At 40.2% G+C, this 26,495-nt stretch overlaps 2 protein-coding genes across 8 annotated transcripts; one reads left to right on the top strand and one right to left on the bottom strand.

The window, feature by feature from the left end:
- Positions 1-4,958: 4,958 nt before the first annotated feature.
- On the top strand, positions 4,959-11,556 carry LOC139542405 (ORM1-like protein 2). 4 transcript variants are annotated; one of them, XM_071347805.1, is made up of 4 exons: positions 4,959-5,147; positions 6,900-7,074; positions 10,450-10,601; positions 10,770-11,556. In XM_071347805.1, the coding sequence occupies exons 2-4, from the start codon at positions 6,901-6,903 to the stop codon at positions 10,903-10,905; spliced, it is 462 nt and encodes a 153-aa protein (XP_071203906.1). In that variant the 5' UTR covers positions 4,959-5,147; position 6,900; the 3' UTR covers positions 10,906-11,556. The 4 variants fall into 4 exon arrangements, with proteins under 4 accessions (XP_071203906.1, XP_071203907.1, XP_071203905.1 ...); XM_071347806.1 differs by having other exon boundaries at positions 4,988-5,085; XM_071347804.1 differs by lacking the exon at positions 4,959-5,147 and adding an exon at positions 5,322-5,424.
- A 2,978-nt stretch (positions 11,557-14,534) lies between these two features.
- On the bottom strand, positions 14,535-25,988 carry LOC139542469 (nuclear envelope integral membrane protein 1-like). 4 transcript variants are annotated; one of them, XM_071347918.1, is made up of 10 exons: positions 25,834-25,988; positions 25,085-25,206; positions 17,538-17,757; positions 17,368-17,440; positions 16,968-17,061; positions 16,663-16,777; positions 16,284-16,509; positions 16,028-16,204; positions 15,642-15,821; positions 14,535-15,385 (listed from the first exon to the last, which is right to left on the bottom strand). In XM_071347918.1, exons 1-9 carry the CDS (start codon positions 25,925-25,927, stop codon positions 15,644-15,646), a joined length of 1,299 nt encoding a protein of 432 aa, XP_071204019.1. In that variant the 5' UTR covers positions 25,928-25,988; the 3' UTR covers positions 14,535-15,385; positions 15,642-15,643. The 4 variants fall into 4 exon arrangements, with proteins under 4 accessions (XP_071204019.1, XP_071204022.1, XP_071204021.1 ...); XM_071347921.1 differs by having other exon boundaries at positions 16,317-16,509; XM_071347919.1 differs by having other exon boundaries at positions 15,243-15,380.
- Positions 25,989-26,495: the final 507 nt, after the last annotated feature.

The raw sequence follows: 26,495 nt of genomic DNA, 5'->3' as shown, positions 1-26,495 counted from the left end.
GTTTGGGTCGATTAGGCTAATTAAGACTTTTAGCTTGCATACTTATTTTCTATAAAAGTCCCAAGCTCTACAAATTGAATAGGGTATAAGTGCATTTATTGTCTGCACTCATACTGTCAGGTGAACACATACGCTACAATAATTTCAATAATAAATAGACAACATTGGTTCATTTGTCATTGGAAAATAGTCAAATGCTTTGCAAACACATTCTTTACAATATGGCGTGGACAACATTAACGAAAACGAAACTCCACATTTGAACTCTATTGGCTATAGGCTAAAACTCACCTGAAGGATGCCCCGGGAAAGTCCTCGCGTGACTCACCGGCCTGTATAAGCATATAAATGGACAGGGACTCCGCTGCAATGTCACCGACACTGCGATTTATAAACACATGCAATACGGACCTGCAGAACTGCAATCAATCGTAGAAGAAATCAGAGTCATGTACCTGCCGTTCATAACCGTTGTTAGCCTTCTTGCGGTATTTACAGTTGCATTAGGCGCTCCAGTTAACCAAACAGTTGGAATCAGTTGGAATAAAGTCACAGAGGGCTCTTTAAAACTAAATGAACTTGCTAAAAGACTCTTAACTGAGGTAAGTGGATTATCATCAGTATTCAGTATTGATAATGGTAGGGTGATGATAAAACTGAATTAAAGTAGGCCTAAACTACCCTGGTTCTTGATGCTTTTGTGGGACATTTGGTACCTATTAGTTAAAAACAGGTTCAATTAACGTTGTTTCCACTTTATTTCAACCCCAAAAATCAATGTGATGACGTTGAAACAACGTGAGACATTTATTGGATTTGACAAAAGTAATACATTTAAGAGCATTTCGTCATTTTTCCGCCCAACTTTTTACCGAAATCCAATGACATTGTGTTTAAAAAAAAAGTTAAATTCACTTTAGTTGACAACTCAATCAAATGTAAATCAAAATGATGTTGAAATGACGTCTGTGCCCAGTGGGTAGTCTGACCGTTAGAAGTGGAAATTAATAGGTGCCTGCCACAGATAGGCAACTTGTATTGAATCTGCCTCTGAAACATTTAATCATGTCCTGCAGGAGCTCAGTCATTTGAAAAATGTGGAAAGAGTTGTCAAAGGGCCAAGAGTGCTGGTGGAAGCCACAGACAAATGTGATCCAAAAAACCTAAGAGCAGATTCAATGGTAAGTCACAACTTCCATTCGGTTCCATTCTGATAGTGAGTTAACTTGGACCAACAACTTCAATAAGACACATATGTGGTCAATGGTTATACAAATGCACATTTTTTCTAAATGTTTAAAGCACTAACCAATTCTATCATCCGTCAGACACAAATGCTAATTTTTTGAGAAACAAATACACAACACCAAGTGTACAAAACTGAGATGATTAATCACCTTCTGTCTTTTTTACCATGATCCACCTAAGCCTTGTCTTAAGAAGATGGGTTTTGCTCTGAAGAACTACAGTACAGTATTTGGGATAATTAGTCAGTTCAAGAATAACTGTGCAAAAACTGGAAAGATGGTGAACACAGTACTGAAAGAACTCCTTTTAGAATTGAAGGTAAGTCCAGTGTATTTGATGTCTGAACCTACTGATGTCTCAATCTACAGAATCATATTTCAATAACTTATTAATTGAGGGGCTGCATATCCTTACTCTTAATTGTTTTGTAGGAGCCCCATCCTCATTCAGAAGAGAAGTGGCAGGAAGTGAAGGGCTGGGAAGAGCCAGGACTGTGCCGTGACAATATTGAGAAGCTGTTCTCCTTCTCCATCCTCATGGCTCGGGTCTTTGCCCCTGGTGATCCTGCAAAACACATACTGGATTCGCCTAAATATTGTATCTAGAGCTGCGAAGCAGGCCACAATTGATTCGTCATCTGTGATCTGTTTCAGTATTAGACAACTTAGTAGTAGATGGACATCTACATTCATTGTACGATCAATTTGGTCAAAATAGTCTGAAATGACAAGTAACTTTTGTGGTGTTGTATGTTATTACAATGTTTCATAAACATTTCATTAACACACTTATATATCTGCCTGTGTTCCACTTTGGAACAGTTGTTTATATTTAGGAATATATTTATATATGTATCTATTCATCTTAATATATTTATCAAATGTATGAAATTGTGAAGTAACTTAACATATTTTTAACATATGTATTTATTTAACTTATTTCATTTATGTTAACACCTATTTATCTGCCAATGTAATATTTTTTCAACAAAATGTATTTATTATTGGATATAATTTTCCACGTGTTAAATTGCTTAAAACAATAAACAACTTTTAACTTTGAACTCTTGTTGTGATATCTTGTTGTGTCAATAGCATGTCTATTTTTGCCCTTACATCTACTGTAGGGATGGATTGACCACCTTTCAATTCTGGAAAATGCCAGATGGGCTGGACCATTTTTTTAGTTGGCTGGGCTGGTCAAAATTGACACACACTCCTAATTTTTTGTTGCTGATAAAAATAAAACAATGAAAAATATGTTTTTTGTTTGTTTTTTGAGCAATTTCTCTGTTCTAATCTACACTAAACAAAAATATAAATGTGTAACAGTATAACTTTAGTCCGTCCCCTCGCCCATAACCCGGGCGCTAACCAGGGACCCTCTGCACACATCAACAACTGACACCCACGAAGCATCGTTACCCATCGCTCCACAAAGGCCGCGGCCCTTGCGGAGCAAGGGGAACCACGACTTCAAGGTCTCAAAGCGAGTGACGTCACCGATTGAAACGCTATTAGCGCGCACCACCGCTAACTAGCTAGCCATTTCACATCGGTTACAAATGCAACATGTAAAGTGTTGGTACCATGTTTCTAGAGCTGGGGGGGGGGAAATAAATTTTCCATAAGCACAAAAAGCTTATTTCTCTCAAATTTTGTGCACACATTTATTCATATCTCTGTTAGTGAGCATTTATCATTTGCCAAGATAATCCATCCACCTGACAGGTGTGGCATATCAATAATCTGATTAAACGGCATGATCATTACACAGGTGCACCTTGTGCTGGAGACAATAAAAGGCCACTTTAAAATGTGCAGTTTTGTCTCACATCACAATGCCACAGATGTCTCAAGATTGAGGGAGCATGCAATTGACACGCTGACTGCAGGAATGTCTGCCAGAGCTGTTGCAAGATAATTAAATGTTCATTTGTCTTCAATAAGCTGCCTCCAATGTCGTTTTTAGAGCATTTGGCAATACGTAAAACCAGCTTCACAACCCCAGACCATGCGTAAATATGCCAGCCCAGGACCTCCACATCGGTCTTCTTCACCTGTGGGATCGTCTTTGAAATTGTTACATGTTTTGTTTATATTTTTGTTCAGTATATAATGAGCCTTTAGCTGATCAATGGGCAAAGGCCGGCCCCCCTACCAAGATGGGCCGGGCTGGTTTTCTGATAGGCTGAGCTGAGGTCACGCAAACTCATTCAAAGTCAAATGCAGCATTAGCAAAGAGACCTGTCCAGACTCTGTCATCAGTTAGACAGCCAAGATCATGGATCGTAAAAAATGGAAAGGGTGCCTACAAACCTAGAAAGAGCACATTCTACATTGTCACCTCACTCAAAATGTCTTATTTTTGGGGCGGCTAAAACTATAAATTGGTCAAAAACTATTATCCTCATGGATTCATGTAATGAAAGTGTCTGCCCTGCTGCTGTGATGAGCGAGTCCCTCTCCTCTCCTCCCATGTGCTTGAGAGAAAATTTGTTCTGATCATATAACATTTAAAAATGCAATTGTGGGAAAAACACAGCTTAGGAAGCTTCGTACCCTTGGCCCTGTCGAAGAGTGGAGAGTTTAATCTTTCTGTAGGTATCATTTGTATTTATCAACTTTCAGTATTCATCTCAATAGCAATTGTTTTACAACCAAGATATTTGATATGGCTTTGAGATATGGAGCGGCACGTACGCGAATTGTAAACCGGCCATTGTGAGGGAATAGGCCTATAGGTCTCATGGGTAGTAGCCTACAACTGTGTTTCCACCTCAGGTGTTAAACCCCAATTTAATAAGCCTATGATATTAGTTAGTGCACATACAGATGTATGTAATTAATCTCTATTGAACCCCCACTGGAAGCGCAGTGACGTGGGCTGGTGGTTATAAATTGCCAGGGTCAAATTATTTTCCCAGTCTGCCCCTGATCTACTGTAATAATACATATTATTCAACAGCTAATAATCTATACTAGGGAGGTCATCTAGGAATCTCTAATGGCTGTCACAGGATTTCTCTAACTGCAGTCAAGCACTACACTACATAAGAAGGAAGCTGTGCTTTCCTAAAACATTCCTGTTATTCTTTATGGAGGTGCACAGCTTCCTATTGTTGCCCCATACTTCAATATGTCTATTATTGTGGGTAGACATGTAATGCTGACTACAATTCCTTCAAATAATGATTACGTAATGTTGACAGTAATTCAAACTGTAAAAAAATTATGTTGTACTCACTTTCCCCAAAAAAGGAACTTGCACTCAGTGCACATAAGCTAACTTATACAAGGAAGTTTGGTTTATGACTCATTCCTTCATTGAATGGGCAGAACTCTTTTGAAGACATTTAATTAAAAAGCACACTGACGTACTGGTAATACATAAGCAAAAGCATTGTTTTGTATTTTATTTCTCCCCCCCAAAATTAGGCATATTTGTTTTTTTCTGCCCGCTCACCAGTTGTGGAAAAAGTACTGAATTGTCATACTTGAGCAAAAGTAAAGATACCTTAAGAGAAAAGGACTCAAGTACAAGTAAAATACTACTTGAGTAAAAGTCTAAAAGTATTTGGTTTAAAATAAACTTAAGTATTAAAAGTCAATGGAATTGCTCAAATGTACTTAAAAGTATCAAAAGACAAAGTAAAAGTATAAACCATTTCAAATTCCTTATATTAATTAAGCAAACCAGACCGCACATTTGTCAAGTTTTTTAAATTGACGGATAGCCAGGGGCACACTCCAACATAATTTACAAACGAAACATTTGTGTTTAGTGAGTCCGCCAGATCGGAGGCAGTGGGGATGACCAGGGATGTTCTCTTGATAAGTATGTGAATTGGACCATTTTCCTGTCAAACTGCATCGAGTACTTTTGGTGTCAGGGAAAAGGTATGGAGTAAAAATGTCATTATTTTCTTTGGGAATGTAGTGAAGTAAAAGTAGGCAAAAATATAAATAGTAAAGTAAAGTACAGATACCCCAAAAAACTACTTAAGTATTATTTTTTATTGAGTACTTTACACCACTGCCGCTCACTCATTATAACTTTCTTATTGGGAAACTGTTGTGCGGTAAAATCCGATTCTGATAACATGGCACCATTACAGCCAATCCAAAACGAACAATGGAATGAGCATGTTTAGAGGTTTCCTGGTTACAACAAAATGTGAGTTTCTAGCTAGATTGTAAGGAAAGTTTGATCTAAAATGCTAAATGTCATGGGTTAGCACCTATTCACATAATCTAAGTAGATTTTGCAGATTCATTTGAGTTTTCACGGCACAAACAGCTGTTGTTATTTAGCTACAGTAGCTAGCTAGCCAGCTTGCTGGTGGAGTTAGCTTGCTAGTTAGATAGACTTTTAGCTAGCTAGCTAGTTAAAGCAGCAATCGGCGGTGGAAACAATAACAAAGCGAACTCCCCACCACTGTTTCGGTATAAAGCGGGTGTATGGGGCTTGAGAATTGTAAACACTCGCAAATTCAAAGACAGGACTGACCTCCATGATATCAAAAGTATACCCTTACGAAAAAAGTTTGCAGTATAACTGAAGTACGTATTTACAGTATTTTTTTTACTGCAGGAATTTTGTAGTTTAACTGCAGTTACAGTGCAGTATAACTGCAGTACAATATCTGCAATACCACAGTTGACTGCATTTACCTCACTTTTACTGCAATTTTTTTGCAAGGGTAGTTTTAACCATGTTTATTATGCAATACAGTGTTTATTTACATTTACTTTGTTTACAAACATTGGAGTAAAACAAGCGTATATTTTGGGTTCTGATGGGGTACGACAGTTGAACTAAGGCATTTGTAAGTAATTTTTTTTTTTTTTATCAATGGGTACATGTAAGTATGAAAATGGATGTAGGAACTGCTGATTGCCCATTTAACTTAAAGAGCTAGCTAACTAATAGCTGACTTCTAAACGACCGACTGTAGTCACCAAATCAGGACTAAAGTGGCATGAGCTACTCAGTCAGATGAGTTGACGTTAGACCCACTTGCTATATCAACAACAAGATATTAGCTAGTTTTTGTAGTAGTTAGCCAGACTGAGGTAGGGATCATGGCTGTGGGGATCAGTGGCAGAATTCTAAATTTCTCAAATACACTTGGATTGGAATATATATATATTGTTTTTTATACAAGCCATGAAATATGTACAGTATATTGATAGCTACCTACCCACGATAATAGGATGCAGTAACAGATGGCCACTTTACCTGACCTAGTGGTATACTGGAAGGAGAACTAGGCCACTAGATTTCTACTTCCCACTTGACATCAATGTTCTATATCTGACATAGCCTACCTCATCTTCTCACGTTGATCTGTGAAATGAGTAATTGAGGGAACTGTGAAATATGCAAATGATGTACTCATTCTCCTTTTGTTTAGTACAATTTTCACAGAATTGAATTCTAGATTTTATGTTATTCATATACCAATCAAAAAATCTGCTCTTTCAAATTTTCCATTTAACATCATACTTCAATTTTAGAAATTAATAGGAATTTCCCAAGCCGTAGGCCTAGATCCTGTAGATTGATTTCCTGCATTAAGCTTCAATGTTTCCTGTATCAAGCTTCAATTTCCAATGACCATCATTTGTAATCAGCCTCTGTTCCCTCAGGATGAATGTGGGTGTGGCTCACAGTGAGGTGAACCCCAACACGCAGGTAATGAACAGCAGAGGGATCTGGCTGGCATACCTACTGCTGGTCACCGTGCTGCACGTCATCCTGTTGAGCATCCCTGTCCTCACAGTGCCCCTCGTCTGGACCCTCACAAATGTCATCCATAATCTGGTCAGAACAAGTATTTATAGTTTGTTTTTTGTTTTTCCAACCAAATGTAGGCCTCATTTAAATATATTTAAGCCCCTCTTTTTGATAGATATAGCAATTTAAGTTATTGGATCCTCATAATTTTGAACAGTAGAGTAATGCAGACTTGTGTTATGACATTGTAATGACTAATAAGTGTGTCTGTTGTAGAGGTCGACCGATTATGATTTTTCAACGCCGATACCGATTAATCTGCCGATTTTTATATATATTTGTAAAAATGACAATTACAACAATACTGAATGAACATGAACCCTTTTTATTTTAACTTAATATAATACATAAATAAAATCTATTTAGTCTCAAATAAATAATGAAACATGTTCAATTTGGTTTAAATAATGCAAAAACACAGTGTTGGAGAAGAAAGTAAAAGTGCAATATGTGCCATGTAAAAAAGCTAACGTTTAAGTTCCTTGCTCAGAACATGAGAACATATGAAAGCTGGTGGTTCAATATTCCCAGTTCTTCAATATTCCCAGTTAAGAAGTTTTAGGTTGTAGTTTTTATAGGAATTATGACGCGTCAACTATTTCTCTATAACATTTGTATTTCATATACCTTTGACAATTGGATGTTCTTATAGGCACTTTAGTATTGCCAGCCTAATCTCGGGAGTTGATAGGCTTGAAGTCATAAACAGCGCTATGCTTCAAGCATTGCTAAGAGCGGCTCGCAAACGCAGTAAAGTGCTGTTTGAGTGAATGCTTATGAGCCTGCTGCTGCCTAACACCGCTCAGTCAGACTGCTCTATCAAATATCAAATCATAGACTTAATTATAATAAACACACAGAAATACGAGCCTTTGGTCATTGATATGGTCAAATCCGGAAACAATCATTTTGAAAACAAAACGTTTATTCTGTCAGTGAAATACGCAACCATTCTGTATTTTGTAAAAACGGGTGGCAACCCTAAGTCTAAATATTGCTGTTACATTGCACAACCTTCAATGTTATGTCATAATTATGTAAAATTCTGGCAAATTAATTACGGTCTTTGTTAGGAAGAAACACAGTTAGCAACGAGCCAGGCGGCCCAAACTGTTCCATATACAGTTGAAGTCGGAAGTTTACATACACTTAGGTTGGAGTCATTAAAACTCATTTTTCAACCACTCCACAAATTTCTTGTTAACAAACTATAGTTTTGGCAAGTCGGTTAAGACATCTACTTTGTGCATGACATAAGCAATTTTTCCAACAATTGTTTACAGACAGATTATTTCACTTATAATTCACTGTATCACAATTCCAGTGGGTCAGAAGTTTACATAAACTAAGTTGACTGTGCCTTTAAACAACTTGGAAAATTCCAGAAAATGATGTCATGGCTTTAGAAGCTTCTGATAGGCTAATTGACATAATTTGAGTCAATTGGAGGTGTACCTGTGGATGTATTTCAAGGCCTACCTTCAAACTCCGTGCCTCTTTGCTTGACATTATGGGAAAATCAAAATAAATCAGCCAAGACCTCAGAAAAAAAATTGTAGACCTCCACAAGTCTGGTTCATCCTCGTGAGCAATTTCCAAATGCCTGAAGGTACCACGTTCATCTGTACAAACAATAGTAAGCAAGTATAAACACCATGGGACCACGCAGCCGTCATACCACTCACGAAGGAGGCGCGTTTTGTCTCCTAGAGATGAACATACTTTGGTGCAAAAAGTTCAAATCAATCCCAGAACAACAGCAAAGGACCTTGTGAAGATGCTGGAGGAAACAGGTACAAAAGTATCTATATCCACAGTAAAACGAGTCCAATATCGACATAACCTGAAAGGCCGCTCAGCAAGGAAGAAGCCACTGCTCCAAAACCGCCATAAAAAAGCCAGACTACGGTTTGCAACTGCACATGGGGACAAAGATCGTACTTTTTGGAAAAATGTCCTCTGGTCTGATGAAACAAAAATAGAACTGTATGGCCATAATGACCATCGTTATGTTTGGAGGAAAAAGGGGGAGGCTTGCAAGCCGAAGAACACCATCCCAATCGTGAAGCACGGGGGTGGCAGCATCATGTTGTGGGGGTGCTTTGCTGCAAGAGGGACTGGTGCACTTCACAAAATAGATTGTATCATGAGGATGGACAATTATGTGGATATATTGAAGCAACATCTCAAGACATCAGTCAGGAAGTTAAAGCTTGGTCGCAAATGGGTCTTCCAAATGGACAATGACCCCAAGCATACTTCCAAAGTTGTGGCAAAATGGCTTAAGGACAACAAAGTCAAGGTATTGGAGTGGCCATCCCAAAGCCCTGACCTCAATCCTATAGTTTGTGGGCAGAACTGAAAAAGCGTGTGTGAACAAGGAGGCCTACAAACCTAACTCAGTTACACCAGCTCTGTCAGGAGGAATGGGCCAAAATTCACCCAACTTATTGTGGGAAGCTTGTGGAAGGCTACCCAAAACGTTTGACCCAAGTTAAACAATTTAAAGTCAATGCTACCGAATACTAATTGAGTGTATGTAAACGTCTGACCCACTGGGAATGTGATGAAAGAAATAATAGCTGAAAGAAATTATTCTCTCTACTACTATTCTGACATTTCACAGTCTTAAAATAAAGTGGTGATCCTAACTGACCTAAGACAAGGAATCTTTACTGGGATTAAATGTCAGGAATTGTGAAAAACTGAGTTTAAATGTATTTGGCTAAGGTGTATGTAAACTTCCGACTTAAACTGTACCCTGACTCTGCTTACACTGAATGCAAGAGAAGTGACACAATTTCCCTGGTTAATATTGTCTGCTATCATGCATTTCTTTTAACTAAATATGCAGGTTTAAAAAAATATACTTCTGTGTATTGATTTTAAGGAAGGCATTGATGTTTATGGTTAGGTACATTTGTAACGATTTTTCTTTTTTCGCGAATGCGCTTTTGATAAATCATCACCTGTTTGGCAAAGTTGAAGTAGGCTGTGATTCGATGATAAATTAACAGGCACCGCATTGATTATATGCAACGCAGGACAAGCTAGTTAACCTAGTAATATCATCAACCATGTGTAGTTAATTAGTGATTATGTTTAGATTGATTGTTTTTTATAGGATAAGTTTAATGCTAGCTAGCAACTTACCTTGGCTCCTTGCAGCCACAAGGTCATTTTGATGCTGCACTCGTGTAACAGGCGGTCAACCTGCCAAGCAGTCTCCTCATGGATTGCAATGTAATCGGCCATAATCGGCATCCAAAAAGGCAGATTACCGATTATTATGAAAACTTGAAATCGGCCCTAATTAATCCACCAGACCAGGATAATTAATCGGTCGACCTCTATTCCACATCCTTTTGTATATATAGCGTATGTGTGATCTGTCCACCACAGGTGATGTACTTGTTTCTGCACACGGTGAAAGGAACTCCTTTTGAGACACCAGACCAGGGCAAAGCTCGCTTACTCACACACTGGGAACAGATGGACAACGGCATCCAGTTCACATCCTCACGCAAATTCCTCACCATCTCACCCATTGTACTGTAAGACAGAACATTTGTGCATACTAGTATTATCCATGTGCTTTGGAGCAAAACATGTTATTTTTTCTTATGGCTTGCAATGATAGTTTAACATAGACGAGTAATTATTGCATTCTTGTTTGTTATCAGCATTGAATAATAACTCTAAACCATCTGTTAATTATTCAGGTATATTCTTGCCAGTTTCTACACCAAGTACGATGCCACGCATTTCCTGGTCAATACAGGCTCTCTCCTCAGTGTCCTCCTTCCAAAGCTGCCCCTGTTCCATGGAGTACGAATATTTGGGATCAATAAGTACTGACACAACTGGATAGTATCAGATTTATGTTTTATTTATGTGTAGTTCATTTCTTAGGTCCAGAGGCAGAAGTGAAGAAGACATGTTCGGTAACTTTGAGCTGTTTTGAAGGAAATTGTTGTTTTTATTGCACAGTTCATGTTACCTCTCTGACCAAAAACAAAGGAAGCAAAATGCGCTGAACACAAAGCTATATGATTAAGAGCTACTGAGTGGCCACTGCTTTATTTCACTATATTTATTTTCATTATTTGACATTCATAATGTATGTGTGCAATGTGCATGTATCCTCAAACCATTCTTCTCTCTTTGGTTGGATAACATGTATTTGCCATTTTCTAGAAAGAGCTTTAATGTGAACTTCATCACCTTGAAAACTAAGTCTTCATAATTACTTGTATTTGTCCACACATTAGAATGTGTGATTAGAGAGTTTAGGATAGTGGCAGCCATACAAATGGAGTGGTGGGCACCAGTATGTTTGTGGTGCCTTAAAGTTTTCAGTTGGCTGCCACATTTTTTTCATTTAGTTTGGTGACCAATCCATGTGAAGACTCTTGGATATACATTGCCATGTGAGCATTCTCAATATGTGATAGTGCCTAAAAAATAAATGTTCCAATATCAGGTTTGATTCTTCAGCCTACATCTAAATACTTCCTGTGTTTGTTTGGAAATTTGGGGTACATCCTTACCATATTGTACACACACATAAGTGCACTGTGCAGCAGATTAATAATTACACAAGACAAAGTTTAATTATTGCATTGATTGTTCTCATCTAATCCCACAATGTTCCTATTGTAATTCCTTGGATGGTGTGGGTTTTGAATGACATGAGGGAAACCTAAGGGGAATGTTCAGCAGTGAGGAACAGCAACACAGGAGTATAGTAACATTGTGCAGGAGTGAGTGGTCGGACCATCATGTAAATTCTCAGATTGCCTGTGTGGGGATTCTGGGGAACTCCACACACTTTACATGAGGCCTATCACGTTTCCTGTGATGTGCTGATAAAACAGGGATTTCCGCCCGAGCTATGACCATGTTTGCATTTCAGTTATGAGGTGTCTCCCTACTGAGGTGGTGTGTTTGCTCTCCTGGGGGAAGTAGTGGAAATGGTGTCCTGGGTAATAATTTGACTACGCTGTAGAATATGCCAATCTGTTTTCCTGGTAAGCACATGCAAATTATATAGTAGCTCCATCATCAGCTGTCAGACTGCAGAAACCCATATGGGGTTGCCTGACTCGCACCCACTGTCTGGAATGCAAACAACATTTGTGTCACCTTTTCAGAAGTAGAAGTGAAAAGCAAAAGTGTTGCGCCACCTGGCTTGAGAATTGCAGCTAACAGGATGACAATCTATTCTGAAACCTGGTAATATTGAAGGTTGTCAAGGTGAACATTTTAGTTAGTCAAAGCATAGGGTGTTTGTCCCAAAATACCAGGAAATACCCGAGTGGCGCAGCGGCCTAAGACACTGCGTCTCAGTGTAAGAGGCGTCACTACAGTCCCTGGTTCGAATCCAGGCTGTATCATCCGGCCATGATTGGGAGTACAATAAATAAGAATTTGTTCTTAACTGACTTGCCTAGTTAAAATAAATATACAGCATAATAATACAAATTAGCCATACCCCCTGGATACATGTTGATACCCCCATTTACAACCACATTACTTGATGATGAATATCCAAGTTTACCCTAAAAACAGGTCAAATAGGTCATCAGTGGTTCTGCTTCCACTTTATTTCACAACCACTGATTTTATGATGCATGCCTTTGAATTACAACATGCAAAAATTACAAAGCCAGTATTTATAACTATGCCTATAAACATAGGCATAGTACAGGGGGACTGTGTCATTTATTAACTGAATTTCAGAGTATAGGTTATCTGAAGCATATCAGAAGTAAAGCTGCATATTCCTGGATGATTCTATCCGTTTTTTAAGAAACCACAACTCATGAAACTAGATATTTTTCCAAAATTTGAACAAAAAAATAAATAAATACATTATTCAGTTTGGATATAATTTTCGGAAGATTCTCTGCTCTTACTCATCAGGAAAGCTTCGGGGATTCTAGGTAACTGTCCCCGAGTAGCTTGAGAACCTCATAAAAATGGGTGGGGAAAATATAAGTCTTCTCTGACTGCAGGTTATTGTGGGAGGAAACCCACCTCACCAGAGACCACCTCACCAGTAACTGCAAAATTAGGTTACCGTATGCTTACTGTGAAATACTGTATATCACATAAAAGGTGTATTGCACCCCCTGTTGGTCATGTATAGCAGTTTCAGTACAACTCATACAGACAATGCATCATTCAGTACCACCATCTTTCTAGGGCTTTATGCTCCTCTCAGTATTCCCCTTCTACAGCAACAGGTGAGTGGGCTTTCCACTGGTGGAAATTATGTCTCAATATGAAGTGGGATTTTACGATATCATTAATTTATTGACATCCACATGATTATTTACAATGAACAGTACACAACTACCTGGCCACCAAATCTGTAAAGGTGTATGCATAGCCAATTCTACAACACAGAATAGAGGCCAGAATACAAAAGTACAATATCTCACAGTATAAAAGTATTATCCATTTTTAAGGTAATGCTTGTGATATGCTGTCCGAGGGTAACTTTGGATGGGCCATTGTCCCCGAACCCCGTATTTATGCTGGCAGGACAGGGCCAGTCTGTTGTATCTGGTGTCGTGTGTGATCTTAAGTATGCTCTCTCTAATTCTTCTCTCTCTCCCCTCCCGGAGGACCTGAGTCCTAGGACAATGCCTCAGGACTAACTGGCCTGATGACCCCTGGCAGTCCCCGCCCCCAGTCCACCTGGTCGTGCTGCTCATCCAGTTTCTGCTATTCTGCCTGCGGTTATGGAACCCGGACCTGTTCACCGGACGTGCTACCTTGTCCAGGACCTGCTGTTTCGACCCTCTCTCTACCGCACCTGCTGTCTCGACCTCTGAATGCTCAGATTAAAAGCCAACTGATATTTACAGAGGGTGCAAAAGGTCAGCACCTCAGAAGTAACATGGGAGTCACAATCATTCCATGGAGGGCCAAGTGTCTGCTGGTTTTTGTCTTTCAATTAAGACCTAGACAACCAGGTGAGGGGAGTTCCTTACTAATCAGTGACCTTAATTTATCAATCAATTACAAGGGAGCAGAAAAAACCTGCTGACACTCGGCCCTCCGTGGAATGAATTTGACACGTGCTCTATAAATCACTGTGATTATTTGACTCTGCTAGTTATCTACGCACTTTTGAACATCTTGAAGAACAATCCGGCTTTAATGGCCATGTACTCTAAATAATCTCCATCTGGCCACGCCTCAGAGCCTGGTTCCTCTAGGTTTCTTCCTAGTTCCAGCCTTTCTAGGGAGTTTTCCTAGCCATTGTGCTTCTACATCTGCATTGCTTGCTCTTTGGGGTTTTAGGCTGGGTTTCTGTAGAAGCACTTTGTGACAACTGCTGATGTAAAAAGGGATTTATAAATACATTAGATGGATATGAACCCTATAAATCTCAGTCCAAACAAAACATGAAAGTAACTAAGAACATAACAATGTAGACGTGTCACACACCGTCAAAGAAAGGTTATAATACTTGCAATGGTACACATTACTGTTTTTATTCCCGTACATTTTTAAAATTATATAAATTCAGGCTCAATGGCTGTAAACATGCTTTAAATACCAAAATATGAATTTCTTCCCAAACAGATGTCAGTTTGCCCTTTTTTTATTTTTTATTATTAATTGTCAGCTATGAATTGCTCCCCGTTTACATCGGCACGTGTATGATGACGCAAAAAAAATGTTACGGAAAATCAACAATACCAAAGAAAACAAATGACCTTGCAGTTAAGACCAAGATAAAGTTGTGACATTCCTCCAAGAAAATAAAATACCCCATTCTTAGTGGTCATAAACCCTTACTTACTGACCAATAGGTTTCTCAGATGAATTCAAACACAGGACTCAATCCTAATTTGAGAAACACTACATTCTCATTTCTCAAGTCAGAATCTGGCTCTGTGTCGATAACCAAAACGTGTGGTTGCCATAAGCAATCTACACTGAGTATACAAAACATCAGGAACACCTGCTCTTTCCATGACAGACTGACCAGGTGAAAGCTATGACCCCTTCTTAATGTCACTTGTTAAATCCACTTCAATCAGTGTAGATGAAGGGGAGAAAACAGGTAACTTTTTTTATTTTTAAGCCTTGAGACAATTGAAACATGAATTGTGTATGTGTGCCATTCAGAGGGTGAATGGGCAAGACAAAAATGTAAGTTCCTTGGAATGAGGTGTGTATCAAGAATGGTCCACCACCCAAAGGACATCCAGCCCACTTGACACAACTGTGGGAAGCATTGGAGTCAACATGGGCCAGCACCATTGTGGAACGCTTTCAACACCTTGTAGAGTCCATGCGCCGACAAATTGAGGCTGTTCTGGGGGCAAAAGGGGGAGCAACTCAATATTAGGAAGGTGTTACGAATGTTTTGTACACTCAGTGTACAGTATTATGTATGCCGCAACCTGGATGCCAGACATTAGCTCACAGGCCTAGCAATGGCCAGATTCCACCATCTCCATGGCGATTCATGAGCACCTGTCTTATGGTTGGAGGAGAGCTGTAGGGGTTGAAAGCCAGTCAGCACTATGCTCCATTAACCTTGCTACAGGAAAATAACCACATCTATTCACCTTCACAAGTCTCTGTCATTCAATCGAAGGTCTTCTTTTTTCAAAGCATTCATCATATTCTCCTCATCTTCCTCATCCGTGTCAAAGAAATCATCCTCAAAAAACGATCCATATTCCTGCGCATGCACAGAAACCTCATTCGATATCAGGTGAGGTGAGCCCTCCACAAAATCAGCAAACCTGTGGATCACAACATCATTGCCTTTAACATCAAGCTTTTGAACAACACTGATCATATGTTTAGTTCAAACCAGGAATGGGAAAGAGACAGTTACGTGACTAGTAGTAGACCTAAAAAGACAATAGTCACCCTGGAACTGAAATCTAGCTTTTCAGGCTAGCAGGACATACATTTCAGTAGGTATTTCAATGCTACTGACTGTCACCTTTTTGGGGACGCAAGTCGAGAGACGGCCTTCCATTTGCTGAAGTCTGGACTGCTGCAGTACTTCCTCAGCTCCTCCAGGGCATGCTGCGTCTCCACCTCCCCCTGTTTCTGGAACTCCTCTTCAGTCAACAGCCGACGAGGCTCTGGCTTCCAGCGCAGAGTTGGCTTGACTTTGCTGCACAATGAGAATTCTAACATTATTAAAAATGCCAATAAACACGAATAAAAGAATCATTAGAGTTATAAAAAACTACCGCCAAGCAAGAAGGATCAATGAAATGGAATACTCCAGGTTCTTAGAGCAGAAGGCAGCCACGATGATGGCCAACGCCACTTGCTGAACCTGGATCCCACTGTAGATCAGTAGCAGGCCAAACAACTGCAGTGTCCAGGACAGGATATTTATACTCCTTTCCTCCACAAGAGGGCCATGACGATAGCACACAGCAAAACTGATAAACCCAACCACTGCAGCATAGCCTAAAGTACACAGAAACAATTCATTCAACTGTTCCTACTACAAACATGGAGCAATGGTTGTGAACTTATCATACCAGATACAAAAAGTTAGAGCGATAAACAAGGTACTTCTGAGAGTTTGTTGCGATTGTGTTTATTACTAACGATACTTACCAAAAGCCATGTGCCAGTGCTCTCTCAGAATCATCTGTAGGTTCCTGAACACAAGCTGGATGATGTAAACGGAAAAGGACCAACCACCAACTATTACCATGTAAAATGGGCTTTTCTGAGAAAAGAAAATGAAGATTATGGGGTATGAAATCTAAACATATATTTTTATGACTCTCGTACATGATACAAATCAGAAAGGTCTCCCAAATATGAACTATCAGGGTACACCCCGACTTTTTGTTTTGTTCAAATCAAAATGTGTTAGTAGTGGGTGAGGCCTTGATATAGAAGACTTGACTTCTTACCTTGGGCAGAAAGCGTGCCATGATGAAGATGAGGATGATAAGGGAGGCAATCATACCTGTGCTCATGCCAGCAGAGTAATAGAATACCTGACTCCTGTTAGATAGCAACAAAAAACCACATCAATCATCCTAGCCGCGGGAAGTAGGGGTGCTGCAGCACCACCTGATAAATCAGAAATAAATAATAATCCACATTTTGTGAGAAAAAAAATGGTTTTCACTGGGCCTTTATTACTCCCGTATGAGCGGACAAAAATTTCTCAGCAGCGCGGCAAGAATAAATTCTCTACAGCCCCACCCCTAAACATATTCCCGCAGCCATTACAATCATAAAGGCGAGATTATCAGGATCATGTCATTAAAATAGAGGGTAAAATGTGAACACAATTCATTTAGTTACCTGCTGAGTGAGTCTGCAAAGATGAATAACAGCACTCCAGCCAGGAATGTCACAAACATGTAAATGTCAAATTCTGCAGGAGTAAAGCAGAGACAGCAAAGATTCCACATGAAATCAATATGTAATAGGCTCGTAACTAACAAAGACACCCCACCTTTCCTTTAACTTACTTCGTATGGGCATTACAGTGTATTGTGCTCCAAGGTTGATGGGGTCAATCTTGAAGCAGGTCTTTGGGCTGAACAGGCTGATGCTGATGGTGGTTTCATTGGTCTGCTCAAGCATTAGGTACTGCACAAGACCCCAGACACTGAAGTGTTCTAGTTCCTGCAGCTTCTCCTCATCCTCCACAACAGTCACCTTCAGCTGTTTCGAGCTCCATACTCTAATCTGTCGGCAATAAGACAAGTATTAGCTACACACAAATATAAAACATACAGTGCATTTTGGAAAGTATTCAGACCCCTTGACCTTTTCCACATGTTACGTTACAGCCTCATTCTAAAATGGATTAAATTAAAAGAAATCCTCAGCAATCTACACACAACACCTCATAAATGACAAAGCAAGAAAAGGTTTCAAATGTTTTATTTTATTTATTAAAAATGAATAGAAATACATTATTTACATACAGTACCAGTCAAAAGTTTGGACACACCTACTCATTCCAGGGTATTTCTTATGTTTCACTATTTTCGACATTGTGGAATAATAGTAAAGACATTAAAACTATGAAATAACACATACGAAATCATGTAGTAACCAAAAAAAGTGTTAAACAAATCGAAATATATTTCAGATTCTTTAAAGTAGCCACCCTTCGCCTTGATGACCAGTTTTGCACACTCTTGGCATTCTCTCAATCAGCTTCATGAGGTAAAAACCTGGAATGCATTTCACTTAAAAGGTGTGCCTTGTTAAAAGTTGTGGAATTCCCTTTCTTCTTAATGTGTTTGAGCAAATCAGTTGTCTTCTGACAAGATAGGGGTGGTATACAGAAGATAATATGACTTGGTCTTTTACCAAGTAGGGCTATGGCAAGAATAGCTCAAATAAGCAAAGAGAAATGACAGTCCATTACTTTAAGACATGAAGGTCAGTCGATCTGGACAATTTCAAGAACTTTGAAAGTTTCTTCAAGCGCAAAAGCCATCAAGCACTATGATGAAACTGGCGCTCATGAGGACCGCCACAGTAAAAGAAGACCCAGAGTTACCTCTGCTGCAGAGGATAAGTTCATTAGAGTTAACTACACCTCAGAAATTGCAGCCCAAATAAATGCGTTCAGAGTTCAAGTAATAGACATCTCAACATTAGTTAAATAAAAGGTTAAAAAAATAGAAGACTGCGTGAATCAGGCCTTCATGGTCGATTTGCTGCAAAGAAACCACTACTTAAGGACACCAATAAGAAGAAAATACTTGCTTGGGCCAAGAAACACAAGCAATGGAAATTAGACCGGTGGAAATCTGTAATTTGGTCTGATGAGTCCAAATTTGAGATTTTTGATTCCAACCGCCGTGTCTTCGTGAGACGCAGAGTAGGTGAACGGATGACCTCCGCATGTGTGGTTCCCACCGTGAAGCACGGAGGAGGTGTGATGTTGTGGGGGTGCTTTGCTGGTGACACTGTCTGTGATTTATTTAGACTTCAAAGCACACTTAACCAGCATGGCTACCACAGCATTCTGCAGCGACACGCCATCCCATCTGGTTTGCTCTTAGTGGGACTATCATTTGTTTTTATACAGGACAATGACCCAACACACCTCCAGGCTGTGTAAGGGCTATTTGACCAAGAAGGAGAGTGATGGAGTTCTGCATCAGATGACCTGGCCTCCACAACCACCCGACCTCAACCCGATTGAGATGGTTTGGGATGAGTTGGACTGCAGAGTGAAGGAAATGCAGCCAACAAGTGCTCAGCATATGTGGGAACTCCTTCAAGACTGTTAGGAAAGCGTTCCAGGTGAAACTAGTTGAGAGAATGCCAAAAGTGTGCAAAGCTGTCATCAAGGCAAAGGGTGGCTACTTTGAAAAATCTAAATCTAGGTGTTTAACCCTTTTTTGGTTACTAAATTATTCCATATGTCTTATTTCATAGTTTTGATAAAACCCTTGATTGAGTAGGTGTGTCCAAACTTCTGACTGGTACTGTAAGTATTCAGACACTTTGTATGAGACTCGAAATTGAGCTCGGGTGCATCCTGTTTCCATTGATCATCCTTGAGATGTTTCTACAACTTGATTGGAGTCCACCTGTGGTAAATTCAATTGATTGGATATGATTTGGAAAGGCACACACCTGACTATATAAGGTCCCACAGTTGACAGTGCATGTCAGAGCAAAAACCAAGCCATGAGGTCGAAAGAATTGTCCGTAGAGTGCTGAGACAGGATTATGTTGACGCACAGATCTGGGGAAGGGTACCAAAAAATGTTTGCAGCATTGAAGCTACCCAAGAACACAGAGGCTTCCAACATTCTTAATGGAACCACCAAGACTCTTCCTAGAGCTGGCCAGCCGGCCAAATGGAGCAATCGAAGGAGAAGGGCCTTAGTCAGGGAGATGAACAAGAACCCGATGGTCACTGACAGAGCTCTAGAGTTCTTCTGTGGAGATGGGAGAACCTTCCAGTAGGACATCCATCTCTGCAGCACTCCACCAATCGGGCTTTATGGTAGAGTGGCCAGACGGAAGCCACTCCTCAGTAACAGGCACATGACAGCCCGCTTGGAGTTTGCCAAAAGGCACCAAAAGTACTCTCAGACCATGAGAAACAAGATTCTCTGGTCTGATGAAACCAAGATGGAACACTGAATGCCAAGTGTCACATTTGGAGGAAACCTGGAACCATCCCTATGGTGAAGCATGGCGGTGGCAGAATCATGCTGTTGGGATGTTTTTCAGCGGCAAGGAATGGGAGACTAGTCAGGATCGAGTGAAGGATGAACGGAGCAAAGTACAGAGAGATCCTTGATGAAAACCTGCTCCAGAGCGCTCAGGACCTCGGAATGGGGCGAAGGTTCACCTTCCAACAGGACAACTACCCTAAGCACACAGCCAAGACAATGCAGGAGTGGCTTCGGTACAAGTCTCTGAATGTCCTTGAGTGGCCCTGCCAGAGCCCGGACATAAACCTGATCGAACATCTCTGGAGACCTGAAAATAAACTCAGCAAAAAAAGAAACGTCCTCTCACTGTCAACTGCGTTTACTTTCAGCTACCTTAACATGTGTAAATATTTGTATGAACATAACAAGATTCAACAACAGACATAAACTGAGCAAGTTCCACAGACATGTGACTAACAGAAATGGAATAATGCGTCCCTGAACAAGGGGGGGGGGGGAGTCAAAATCAAAAGTAACAGTCAGTATTTGGTGTGGCCACCAGCTGCATTAAGTACTGCAGTGCATCTTCTCATGGACTGCACCAGATTTGCCAGTTTTTGCTGTGAGACGTTACCACATTTTTCCACCAAGGCACCTGCAAGTTCCCAGACATTTCTGGGGGGAATGGTCCTAGCCCTCACCCTCCGATCCAACAGGTCCCAGACATGCTCAATGGGATTGCGATCCGGGCTCTTCGCTGGTCATGGCAGAACACTGACATTCCTGTCTTGCAGGAAATCATGCACGACTGATGGCATTGTCATGCTGGAGGGATGTCAGGATGAGCCTGCAGGAAGGGTACCACAAGAGGGAGGACGATGTCTTCCCTGTAACGCACAGCGTTGAGATTGCCCGCAATGACAACAAGCTCAGTCCGATGATGCTGTGACACACCGCCCCAGACGATGACGGACCCTCCACCTCCAAATCGATCCCGCTTCAGAGTACAGGCCTTGCTCGTTCCTTCGACGATAAACGCGAATCGTCAGTGAAGAGCACTTTTTGCCAGTCCTGTCTGGTCCAGCGATGGTGGGTTTGTGCCCATAGGCGACGTTGTTGCCGGTGATGTCTGGTGAGGATCTGCCTTACAATAGGCCTACAAGCCCTCAGTCCAGCCTCTCTCAGCCTATTGCGGACAGTCTGAGCACTGGAGGAGGGATTGTGCGTTCCTGGTGTAACTCAGGCAGTTGTTGTTGCCACTCTGTACCTGTCCCGCAGGTGCGATGTTCGGATGTACCGATCCTGTGCAGGTGTTGATACACGTGGTCTGCCACTGCGAGGACGATCAGCTGTCCGTCCTGTCTCCCTGTAGCGCTGTCTCAAAGTACGGACATTGCAATTTATTGCCCTGGCCACATCTGCGGTCCTCATGCCTCCTTGCAGCATGCCTAAGGCACGTTCACGCAGATGAGCAGGGTCCCTAGGCATCTTTCTTTTGGTGTTTTTCAGAGTCAGTAGAAAGGCCTCTATAGTGTCCTAAGTTTTCATAACTGTGACCTGCTTACCATCTGTAAGCTGTTAGTGTCTTAACGACCGTTCCACAGGTGCATGTTCATTAATTGTTCATTAAACAAGCATGGGAAACAGTGTTTAAACCCTTTACAATGAAGATCTGTGAAGTTATTTGAATTTTTACGAATTATCTTTGAAAGACCTTTTTTTTGCTGAGTATAGCTGTGCAGTAACGCTCTCCAGCCAACCTGACAGAGCTTGAAAGGATCTGCAGAGAAGAATGGGAGAAACTCCTCAAATACAGGTATGCCAAGCTTGTAGCGTCATACCCACGAAGACGCGAGGCTGTAATTGCTTTCAAAATTGTTTTTAAAAGGGCTGAGTAAAGGGTCTGAATACTTATGTAAATGTAATACTTCAGTTATAATTTTTTTAATAAATTACCACAAATTTCTAAGAACCTGTTTTTTGCTTGTCGTTATGGGGTTTTGTGTATAGATTGACGACGGGGGAAAAAACGATTTAATCCATTTTAGAATACAGCTGTAACCTAACAAAATCTAGAAAAAGTCAAGGGGTCTGAATACTTCCCAAAACCATTTTCTGTTAAAGCGAGGCACCACAGGCTGAAATGAAATTTCCATTAGAATTTTCAAAAAGTAAACAAAAATGTAAACTTGATGAAAATGTTTATTTTCCTTGGTTTATCATATAACCGTCAATTTTTATGAATTTTAATATCTTTAAAATGGACATACATCAATAATTTTGAAGCTCAGTACATTAATTTACACCTAATTTCAAAGCCCATTTCATAGTGTTACAAACTGGACTATATTTAGTAACTGAATTTGAAGATATGGTGATTGGGTATAAATAGGGGTTTGGCAGACTAAATTTCCCAAAAGTCAGACTCTTCCCACACGCCAACTCATTTTCTCAGCTTCAGAAGCATCTGCATTCACCACATTTTGTGTGGTTATCCTTAGATACAGTTTAAGTTGGAAGTTTACATACACTTAGGTTGGAGTCATTAAAACTCATTTTTCAACCACTCCACAAATTTCTTCTATAGTTTTGGCAAGTCAGTTAGAACATCTACTTTGTGCATGACACAATTCATTTTTCCAACAATTGTTTACAGACAGATTATTTCACTTATAATTCACTGTATCACAATTCCAGTGGGTCAGAAGTTTACATAAACTAAGTTGACTGTGCTTTTAAACAGCTTGGAAAATTCTAGAAAATTATGTCATAGCTTTAGAAGCTTCTGATAGGCTAATTGACATCATTTGAGTCAATTGGACGTGTACCTGTGGATGTATTTCAAGGCCTACCTTCAAACTCCGTGACTCTTTGCTTGACATTATGGGAAAATCAAAATAAATCAGCCAAGACCTCAGAAATCTATTTTGTAGACCTCCACAAGTCTGGTTCATCCTTGGGAGCAATTTACAAACGCCTGAAGGTACCACGTTCATCTGTACAAACAATAGTAAGCAAGTATAAACACCATGGGACCACGCAGCCGTCATACCGCTCAGGAAGGAGGCACGTTCTGTCTCCTAGAGATGAACGTTCTTTGGTGCGAAAAGTGCAAATCAATCCCAGAACAACAGCAACGGACCTTGTGAAGATGCTGGAGGAAACCGGTACAAAAGTATCTATATCCACAGTAAAACGAGTCCTATATCGACATAACCTGAAAGACCGCTCAACAAGGAAGAAGCCACTGCTCCAAAACAGCCATAAAAAAGCCAGACTACGGTTTGCAACTGCACATGGGGACAAAGATCGTACTTTTTGGAGAAATGGTCCGATGAAACAAAAATAGAACTGTTTGGCCATAATGACCATCGTTATGTTCGGAGGAAAAAGGGGGAGGCTTGCAAGCCGAAGAACACCATCCCAACCGTGAAGCACAGGGGTGGCAGCATCATGTTATGGGGGTGCTTTGCTGCAGGAGGGACTGGTGCACTTCACAAAATAGATGGCATAATGAGGATAGAAAATGATTTGGATATACTGAAGCAACATCTCAAGCAACATCAGTCAGGAAGTTAAAGCTTGGTGGCAAATGGGTCTTCCAAATGGACAATGACCCAAAGCATACATCCAAAGTTGTGGCAAAACGGCTTAAGGACAACAAAGTCAAGGTATTGGGAGTGGCCATCACAAAGCCCTGACCTCAATCCTATAGAAAATTTGTGGGCAGAACTGAAAAAGCCTGTGCGAGCAAGGAGGCCTACAAACCTGACTCAGGTACACCAGCTCTGTGGAGGAGGAATGGGCCAAATTTCACCCAACTTATTGTGGGAAGCTTGTGGAAGGCTACCCAAAACGTTTGACCCAAGTTAAACAATTTAAAGGCAAAGCTACCAAATACTAATTGAGTGTATGTAAACTTCTGACACACTGGGAATGTGATGAAAGAAATAAAAGCTGAAATAAATAATTATCTTAACTATTATTCTGACATTTCACATTCTTAAAATAAAGTGGTGATCCTGACCTAAGACGGGAAAGTTTTACTAGGACTAAATGTCAGGAATTGTGAAAAAATGGGTTTAAATGTATTTGGCTAAGGTGTATGTAAACTTCCGACTTCAACTGTATATTCTCCAGAATTGCCCAGAGAAAATGTATATGTTGTCCATTTTTGATTCTACATAACATTTTCTTAGGAAACTTCTTTTGTTGTCTTTAGTATTTTACAGATAGAAAGATGAAAACAAGTATTTATCCACAATGTGCTTTGGACACGTCCAGTCCTGGAATGTCTAAACAAAATGAAACCAAAACATCATCCAGTGTCCATAAAAATGGAATAGCGTGATATGCAAATATTCACATATCACCATATTTGCATATTTTAAAGGGATATTTTGGAATTTTAACAACGAGACCCTTTATTTACTTCCCTAGGGTCAGACGAACTTGTGGATGCCATTTTTATGTCTGTCTGCAGTACGAAGGAAGCTCGAGGTAGTGTCACAAGCCAATACTAACTAGTGTTAGCACAATGACTGGAAGTCTATGGGTATCTACTTCGTCAATGCGTTGATGCTAGTTAGCAACTTCCTTCAAACCGCAAGCAGAGACATAAATGGTATCCTCAAGTTCATCTGACTCTGGGGACGTAGATAAATGGCCTCATTGCCAAAATCTTGAAGTATCCCTTTAATAAAATATTTCTGAAAAGTTAAATATACAAAAAAGTAATGTGTCTACATTTAACTGGTCAAATCTGAGAACCAGCCTGTTTGTGCTATCATGCCAACTCCTTACCCCTTGTCACTCATTGGCATAACAACAATGAAGTTGGCAAGAGCACAAACAAATTTGGGACTAGCCTACTTTTCTCTTACCTGGATTCTTGTCCATGTTTCCTTCCAACCTGGGACAATTGGGTTGAGATAGCAGAAGTGACTCGACCCTGTTCTGTCAGACTCCTGGCCATCTTTGATATTGATTATGTTGATATTACTTCCTGTGAAAATTGCAAGTTGTGAGGGCACCGACTGTATTTATCAGCAAACTTCTGAATGCTTTGCACAATCTGCTAGCGAGCCAACCAAAGTCAAGCTGGACATTGGCTTTCATGACAGGGCTTAGCTAGTAGCTACATATCTACTAGCTTATGTAACGTAAGTGAGACACCAGAAACAGACCACGATTGAAGTATTTGGCTAACGCTAGCTGACTTGGTTATAGCCGAAGATGTATGTTATAGCGAACGTCAGCTAAGCAAGTAAAGAGTGTGGAATGTGGACTCGGAGGGTTGCAGCAGCTGGCTAGCTAATGTTAGTTTCTGGTACTAGTTTAACTTTCCATTTTAATCACTTACCTAGCTAGAGTGTATTATATATATATATAATCCAATGACTGTATATAAGAAGGGTCTAATCTCACCTGGATACTGACAGAATAGCTAACGTTAGTTCGCTAGCATGCAGGCTAGCTATAACGTTAGTTCACCTGGCTGGACCAGTTAAACGTTTGCTAAATTTGCTCGATAACTTGCCTCATCGCAAACAAAAAGTTAGCATCAAGCATTTCAAATTGGCTATCAATTCCCCACCCCGCTTCAAATTACCTAGCTAGCTATATACTATACCTGGGGTTTGGTGTGTCCCTAATATACACAAAAGCACAATTAGCAAAACTATTTTGGAGAGGGGTCCATTTTTCCATTTCATGTATCCCGCCATGACAGAAGTCTACACCGAAACCACGTGGTTCTTGTTACAGAAACAACTACCCAATCACATAAGAGGTAAACTGTTCCGATACATTCAAGATGTGAATGTTTATGAATTTGTAGAAATTATGCGAAAATAAGACATTATGGGCACAGAAAGAACAAATCTTGATTTTAAGTATATTTGTTATGGGGGTATATTTTCTACTCGTGTCATGTTTATTTGAAAGACTAGATGATAAATAAATCACACCTTGGTCTGTGGAAGAAAAAAAAATCTAATGCGTCACAATCTACTTGAAAAGGTACAATATTTTCTGTTCTGTCTTTCTACCACAGGGGACAGCCATCCGCTTACCTTAAAGGTAAAGTGGCTCGATTTTCAGTCAATTGCTGTAGGTGGTGTTTCTATATCACATACACCTCATCACCCTTTGATGTTGTGAATTATTACACTACATAACATGAAGGACTTTATTCACATGCACTTTATGTTCTGCAATAGTGCTGACCGCTTGGTCCCTCAACGCAGATGGTTAACTACTATAGGAAGCCTAGGCAGAGAGCTCTGTAATTAT

Source organism: Salvelinus alpinus, chromosome 17 (genome assembly GCF_045679555.1).
Source record: "Salvelinus alpinus chromosome 17, SLU_Salpinus.1, whole genome shotgun sequence".
In the NCBI taxonomy this organism is placed as follows: domain Eukaryota; kingdom Metazoa; phylum Chordata; class Actinopteri; order Salmoniformes; family Salmonidae; genus Salvelinus; species Salvelinus alpinus.
Note: the sequence above shows the minus strand (reverse complement) of the source record. Positions and strands in the feature narration are given on the sequence as shown.

What these genes read in the sequence shown, in the direction of transcription:
- LOC139542405 (XM_071347804.1), top strand. An exon ending in CAAATGTCATCCATAATCTG is followed by an intron (nt 7,075 to 10,449) that starts GTCAGAACAAGT and finishes TGTCCACCACAG; the next exon opens with GTGATGTACTTGTTTCTGCA. An exon ending in ACCATCTCACCCATTGTACT is followed by an intron (nt 10,602 to 10,769) that starts GTAAGACAGAAC and finishes TTAATTATTCAG; the next exon opens with GTATATTCTTGCCAGTTTCT.
- LOC139542469 (XM_071347918.1), bottom strand. Translation starts at nt 25,927, where the DNA reads ATGGCGGGATACATGAAATGGAAAAATGGACCCCTCTCCAAAATAGTT. An exon ending in AGGGACACACCAAACCCCAG is followed by an intron (nt 25,207 to 25,833) that starts GTATAGTATATA and finishes CAATTTTCACAG; the next exon opens with GAAGTAATATCAACATAATC. An exon ending in TTTGCAGACTCACTCAGCAG is followed by an intron (nt 17,062 to 17,367) that starts GTAACTAAATGA and finishes GCTATCTAACAG; the next exon opens with GAGTCAGGTATTCTATTACT.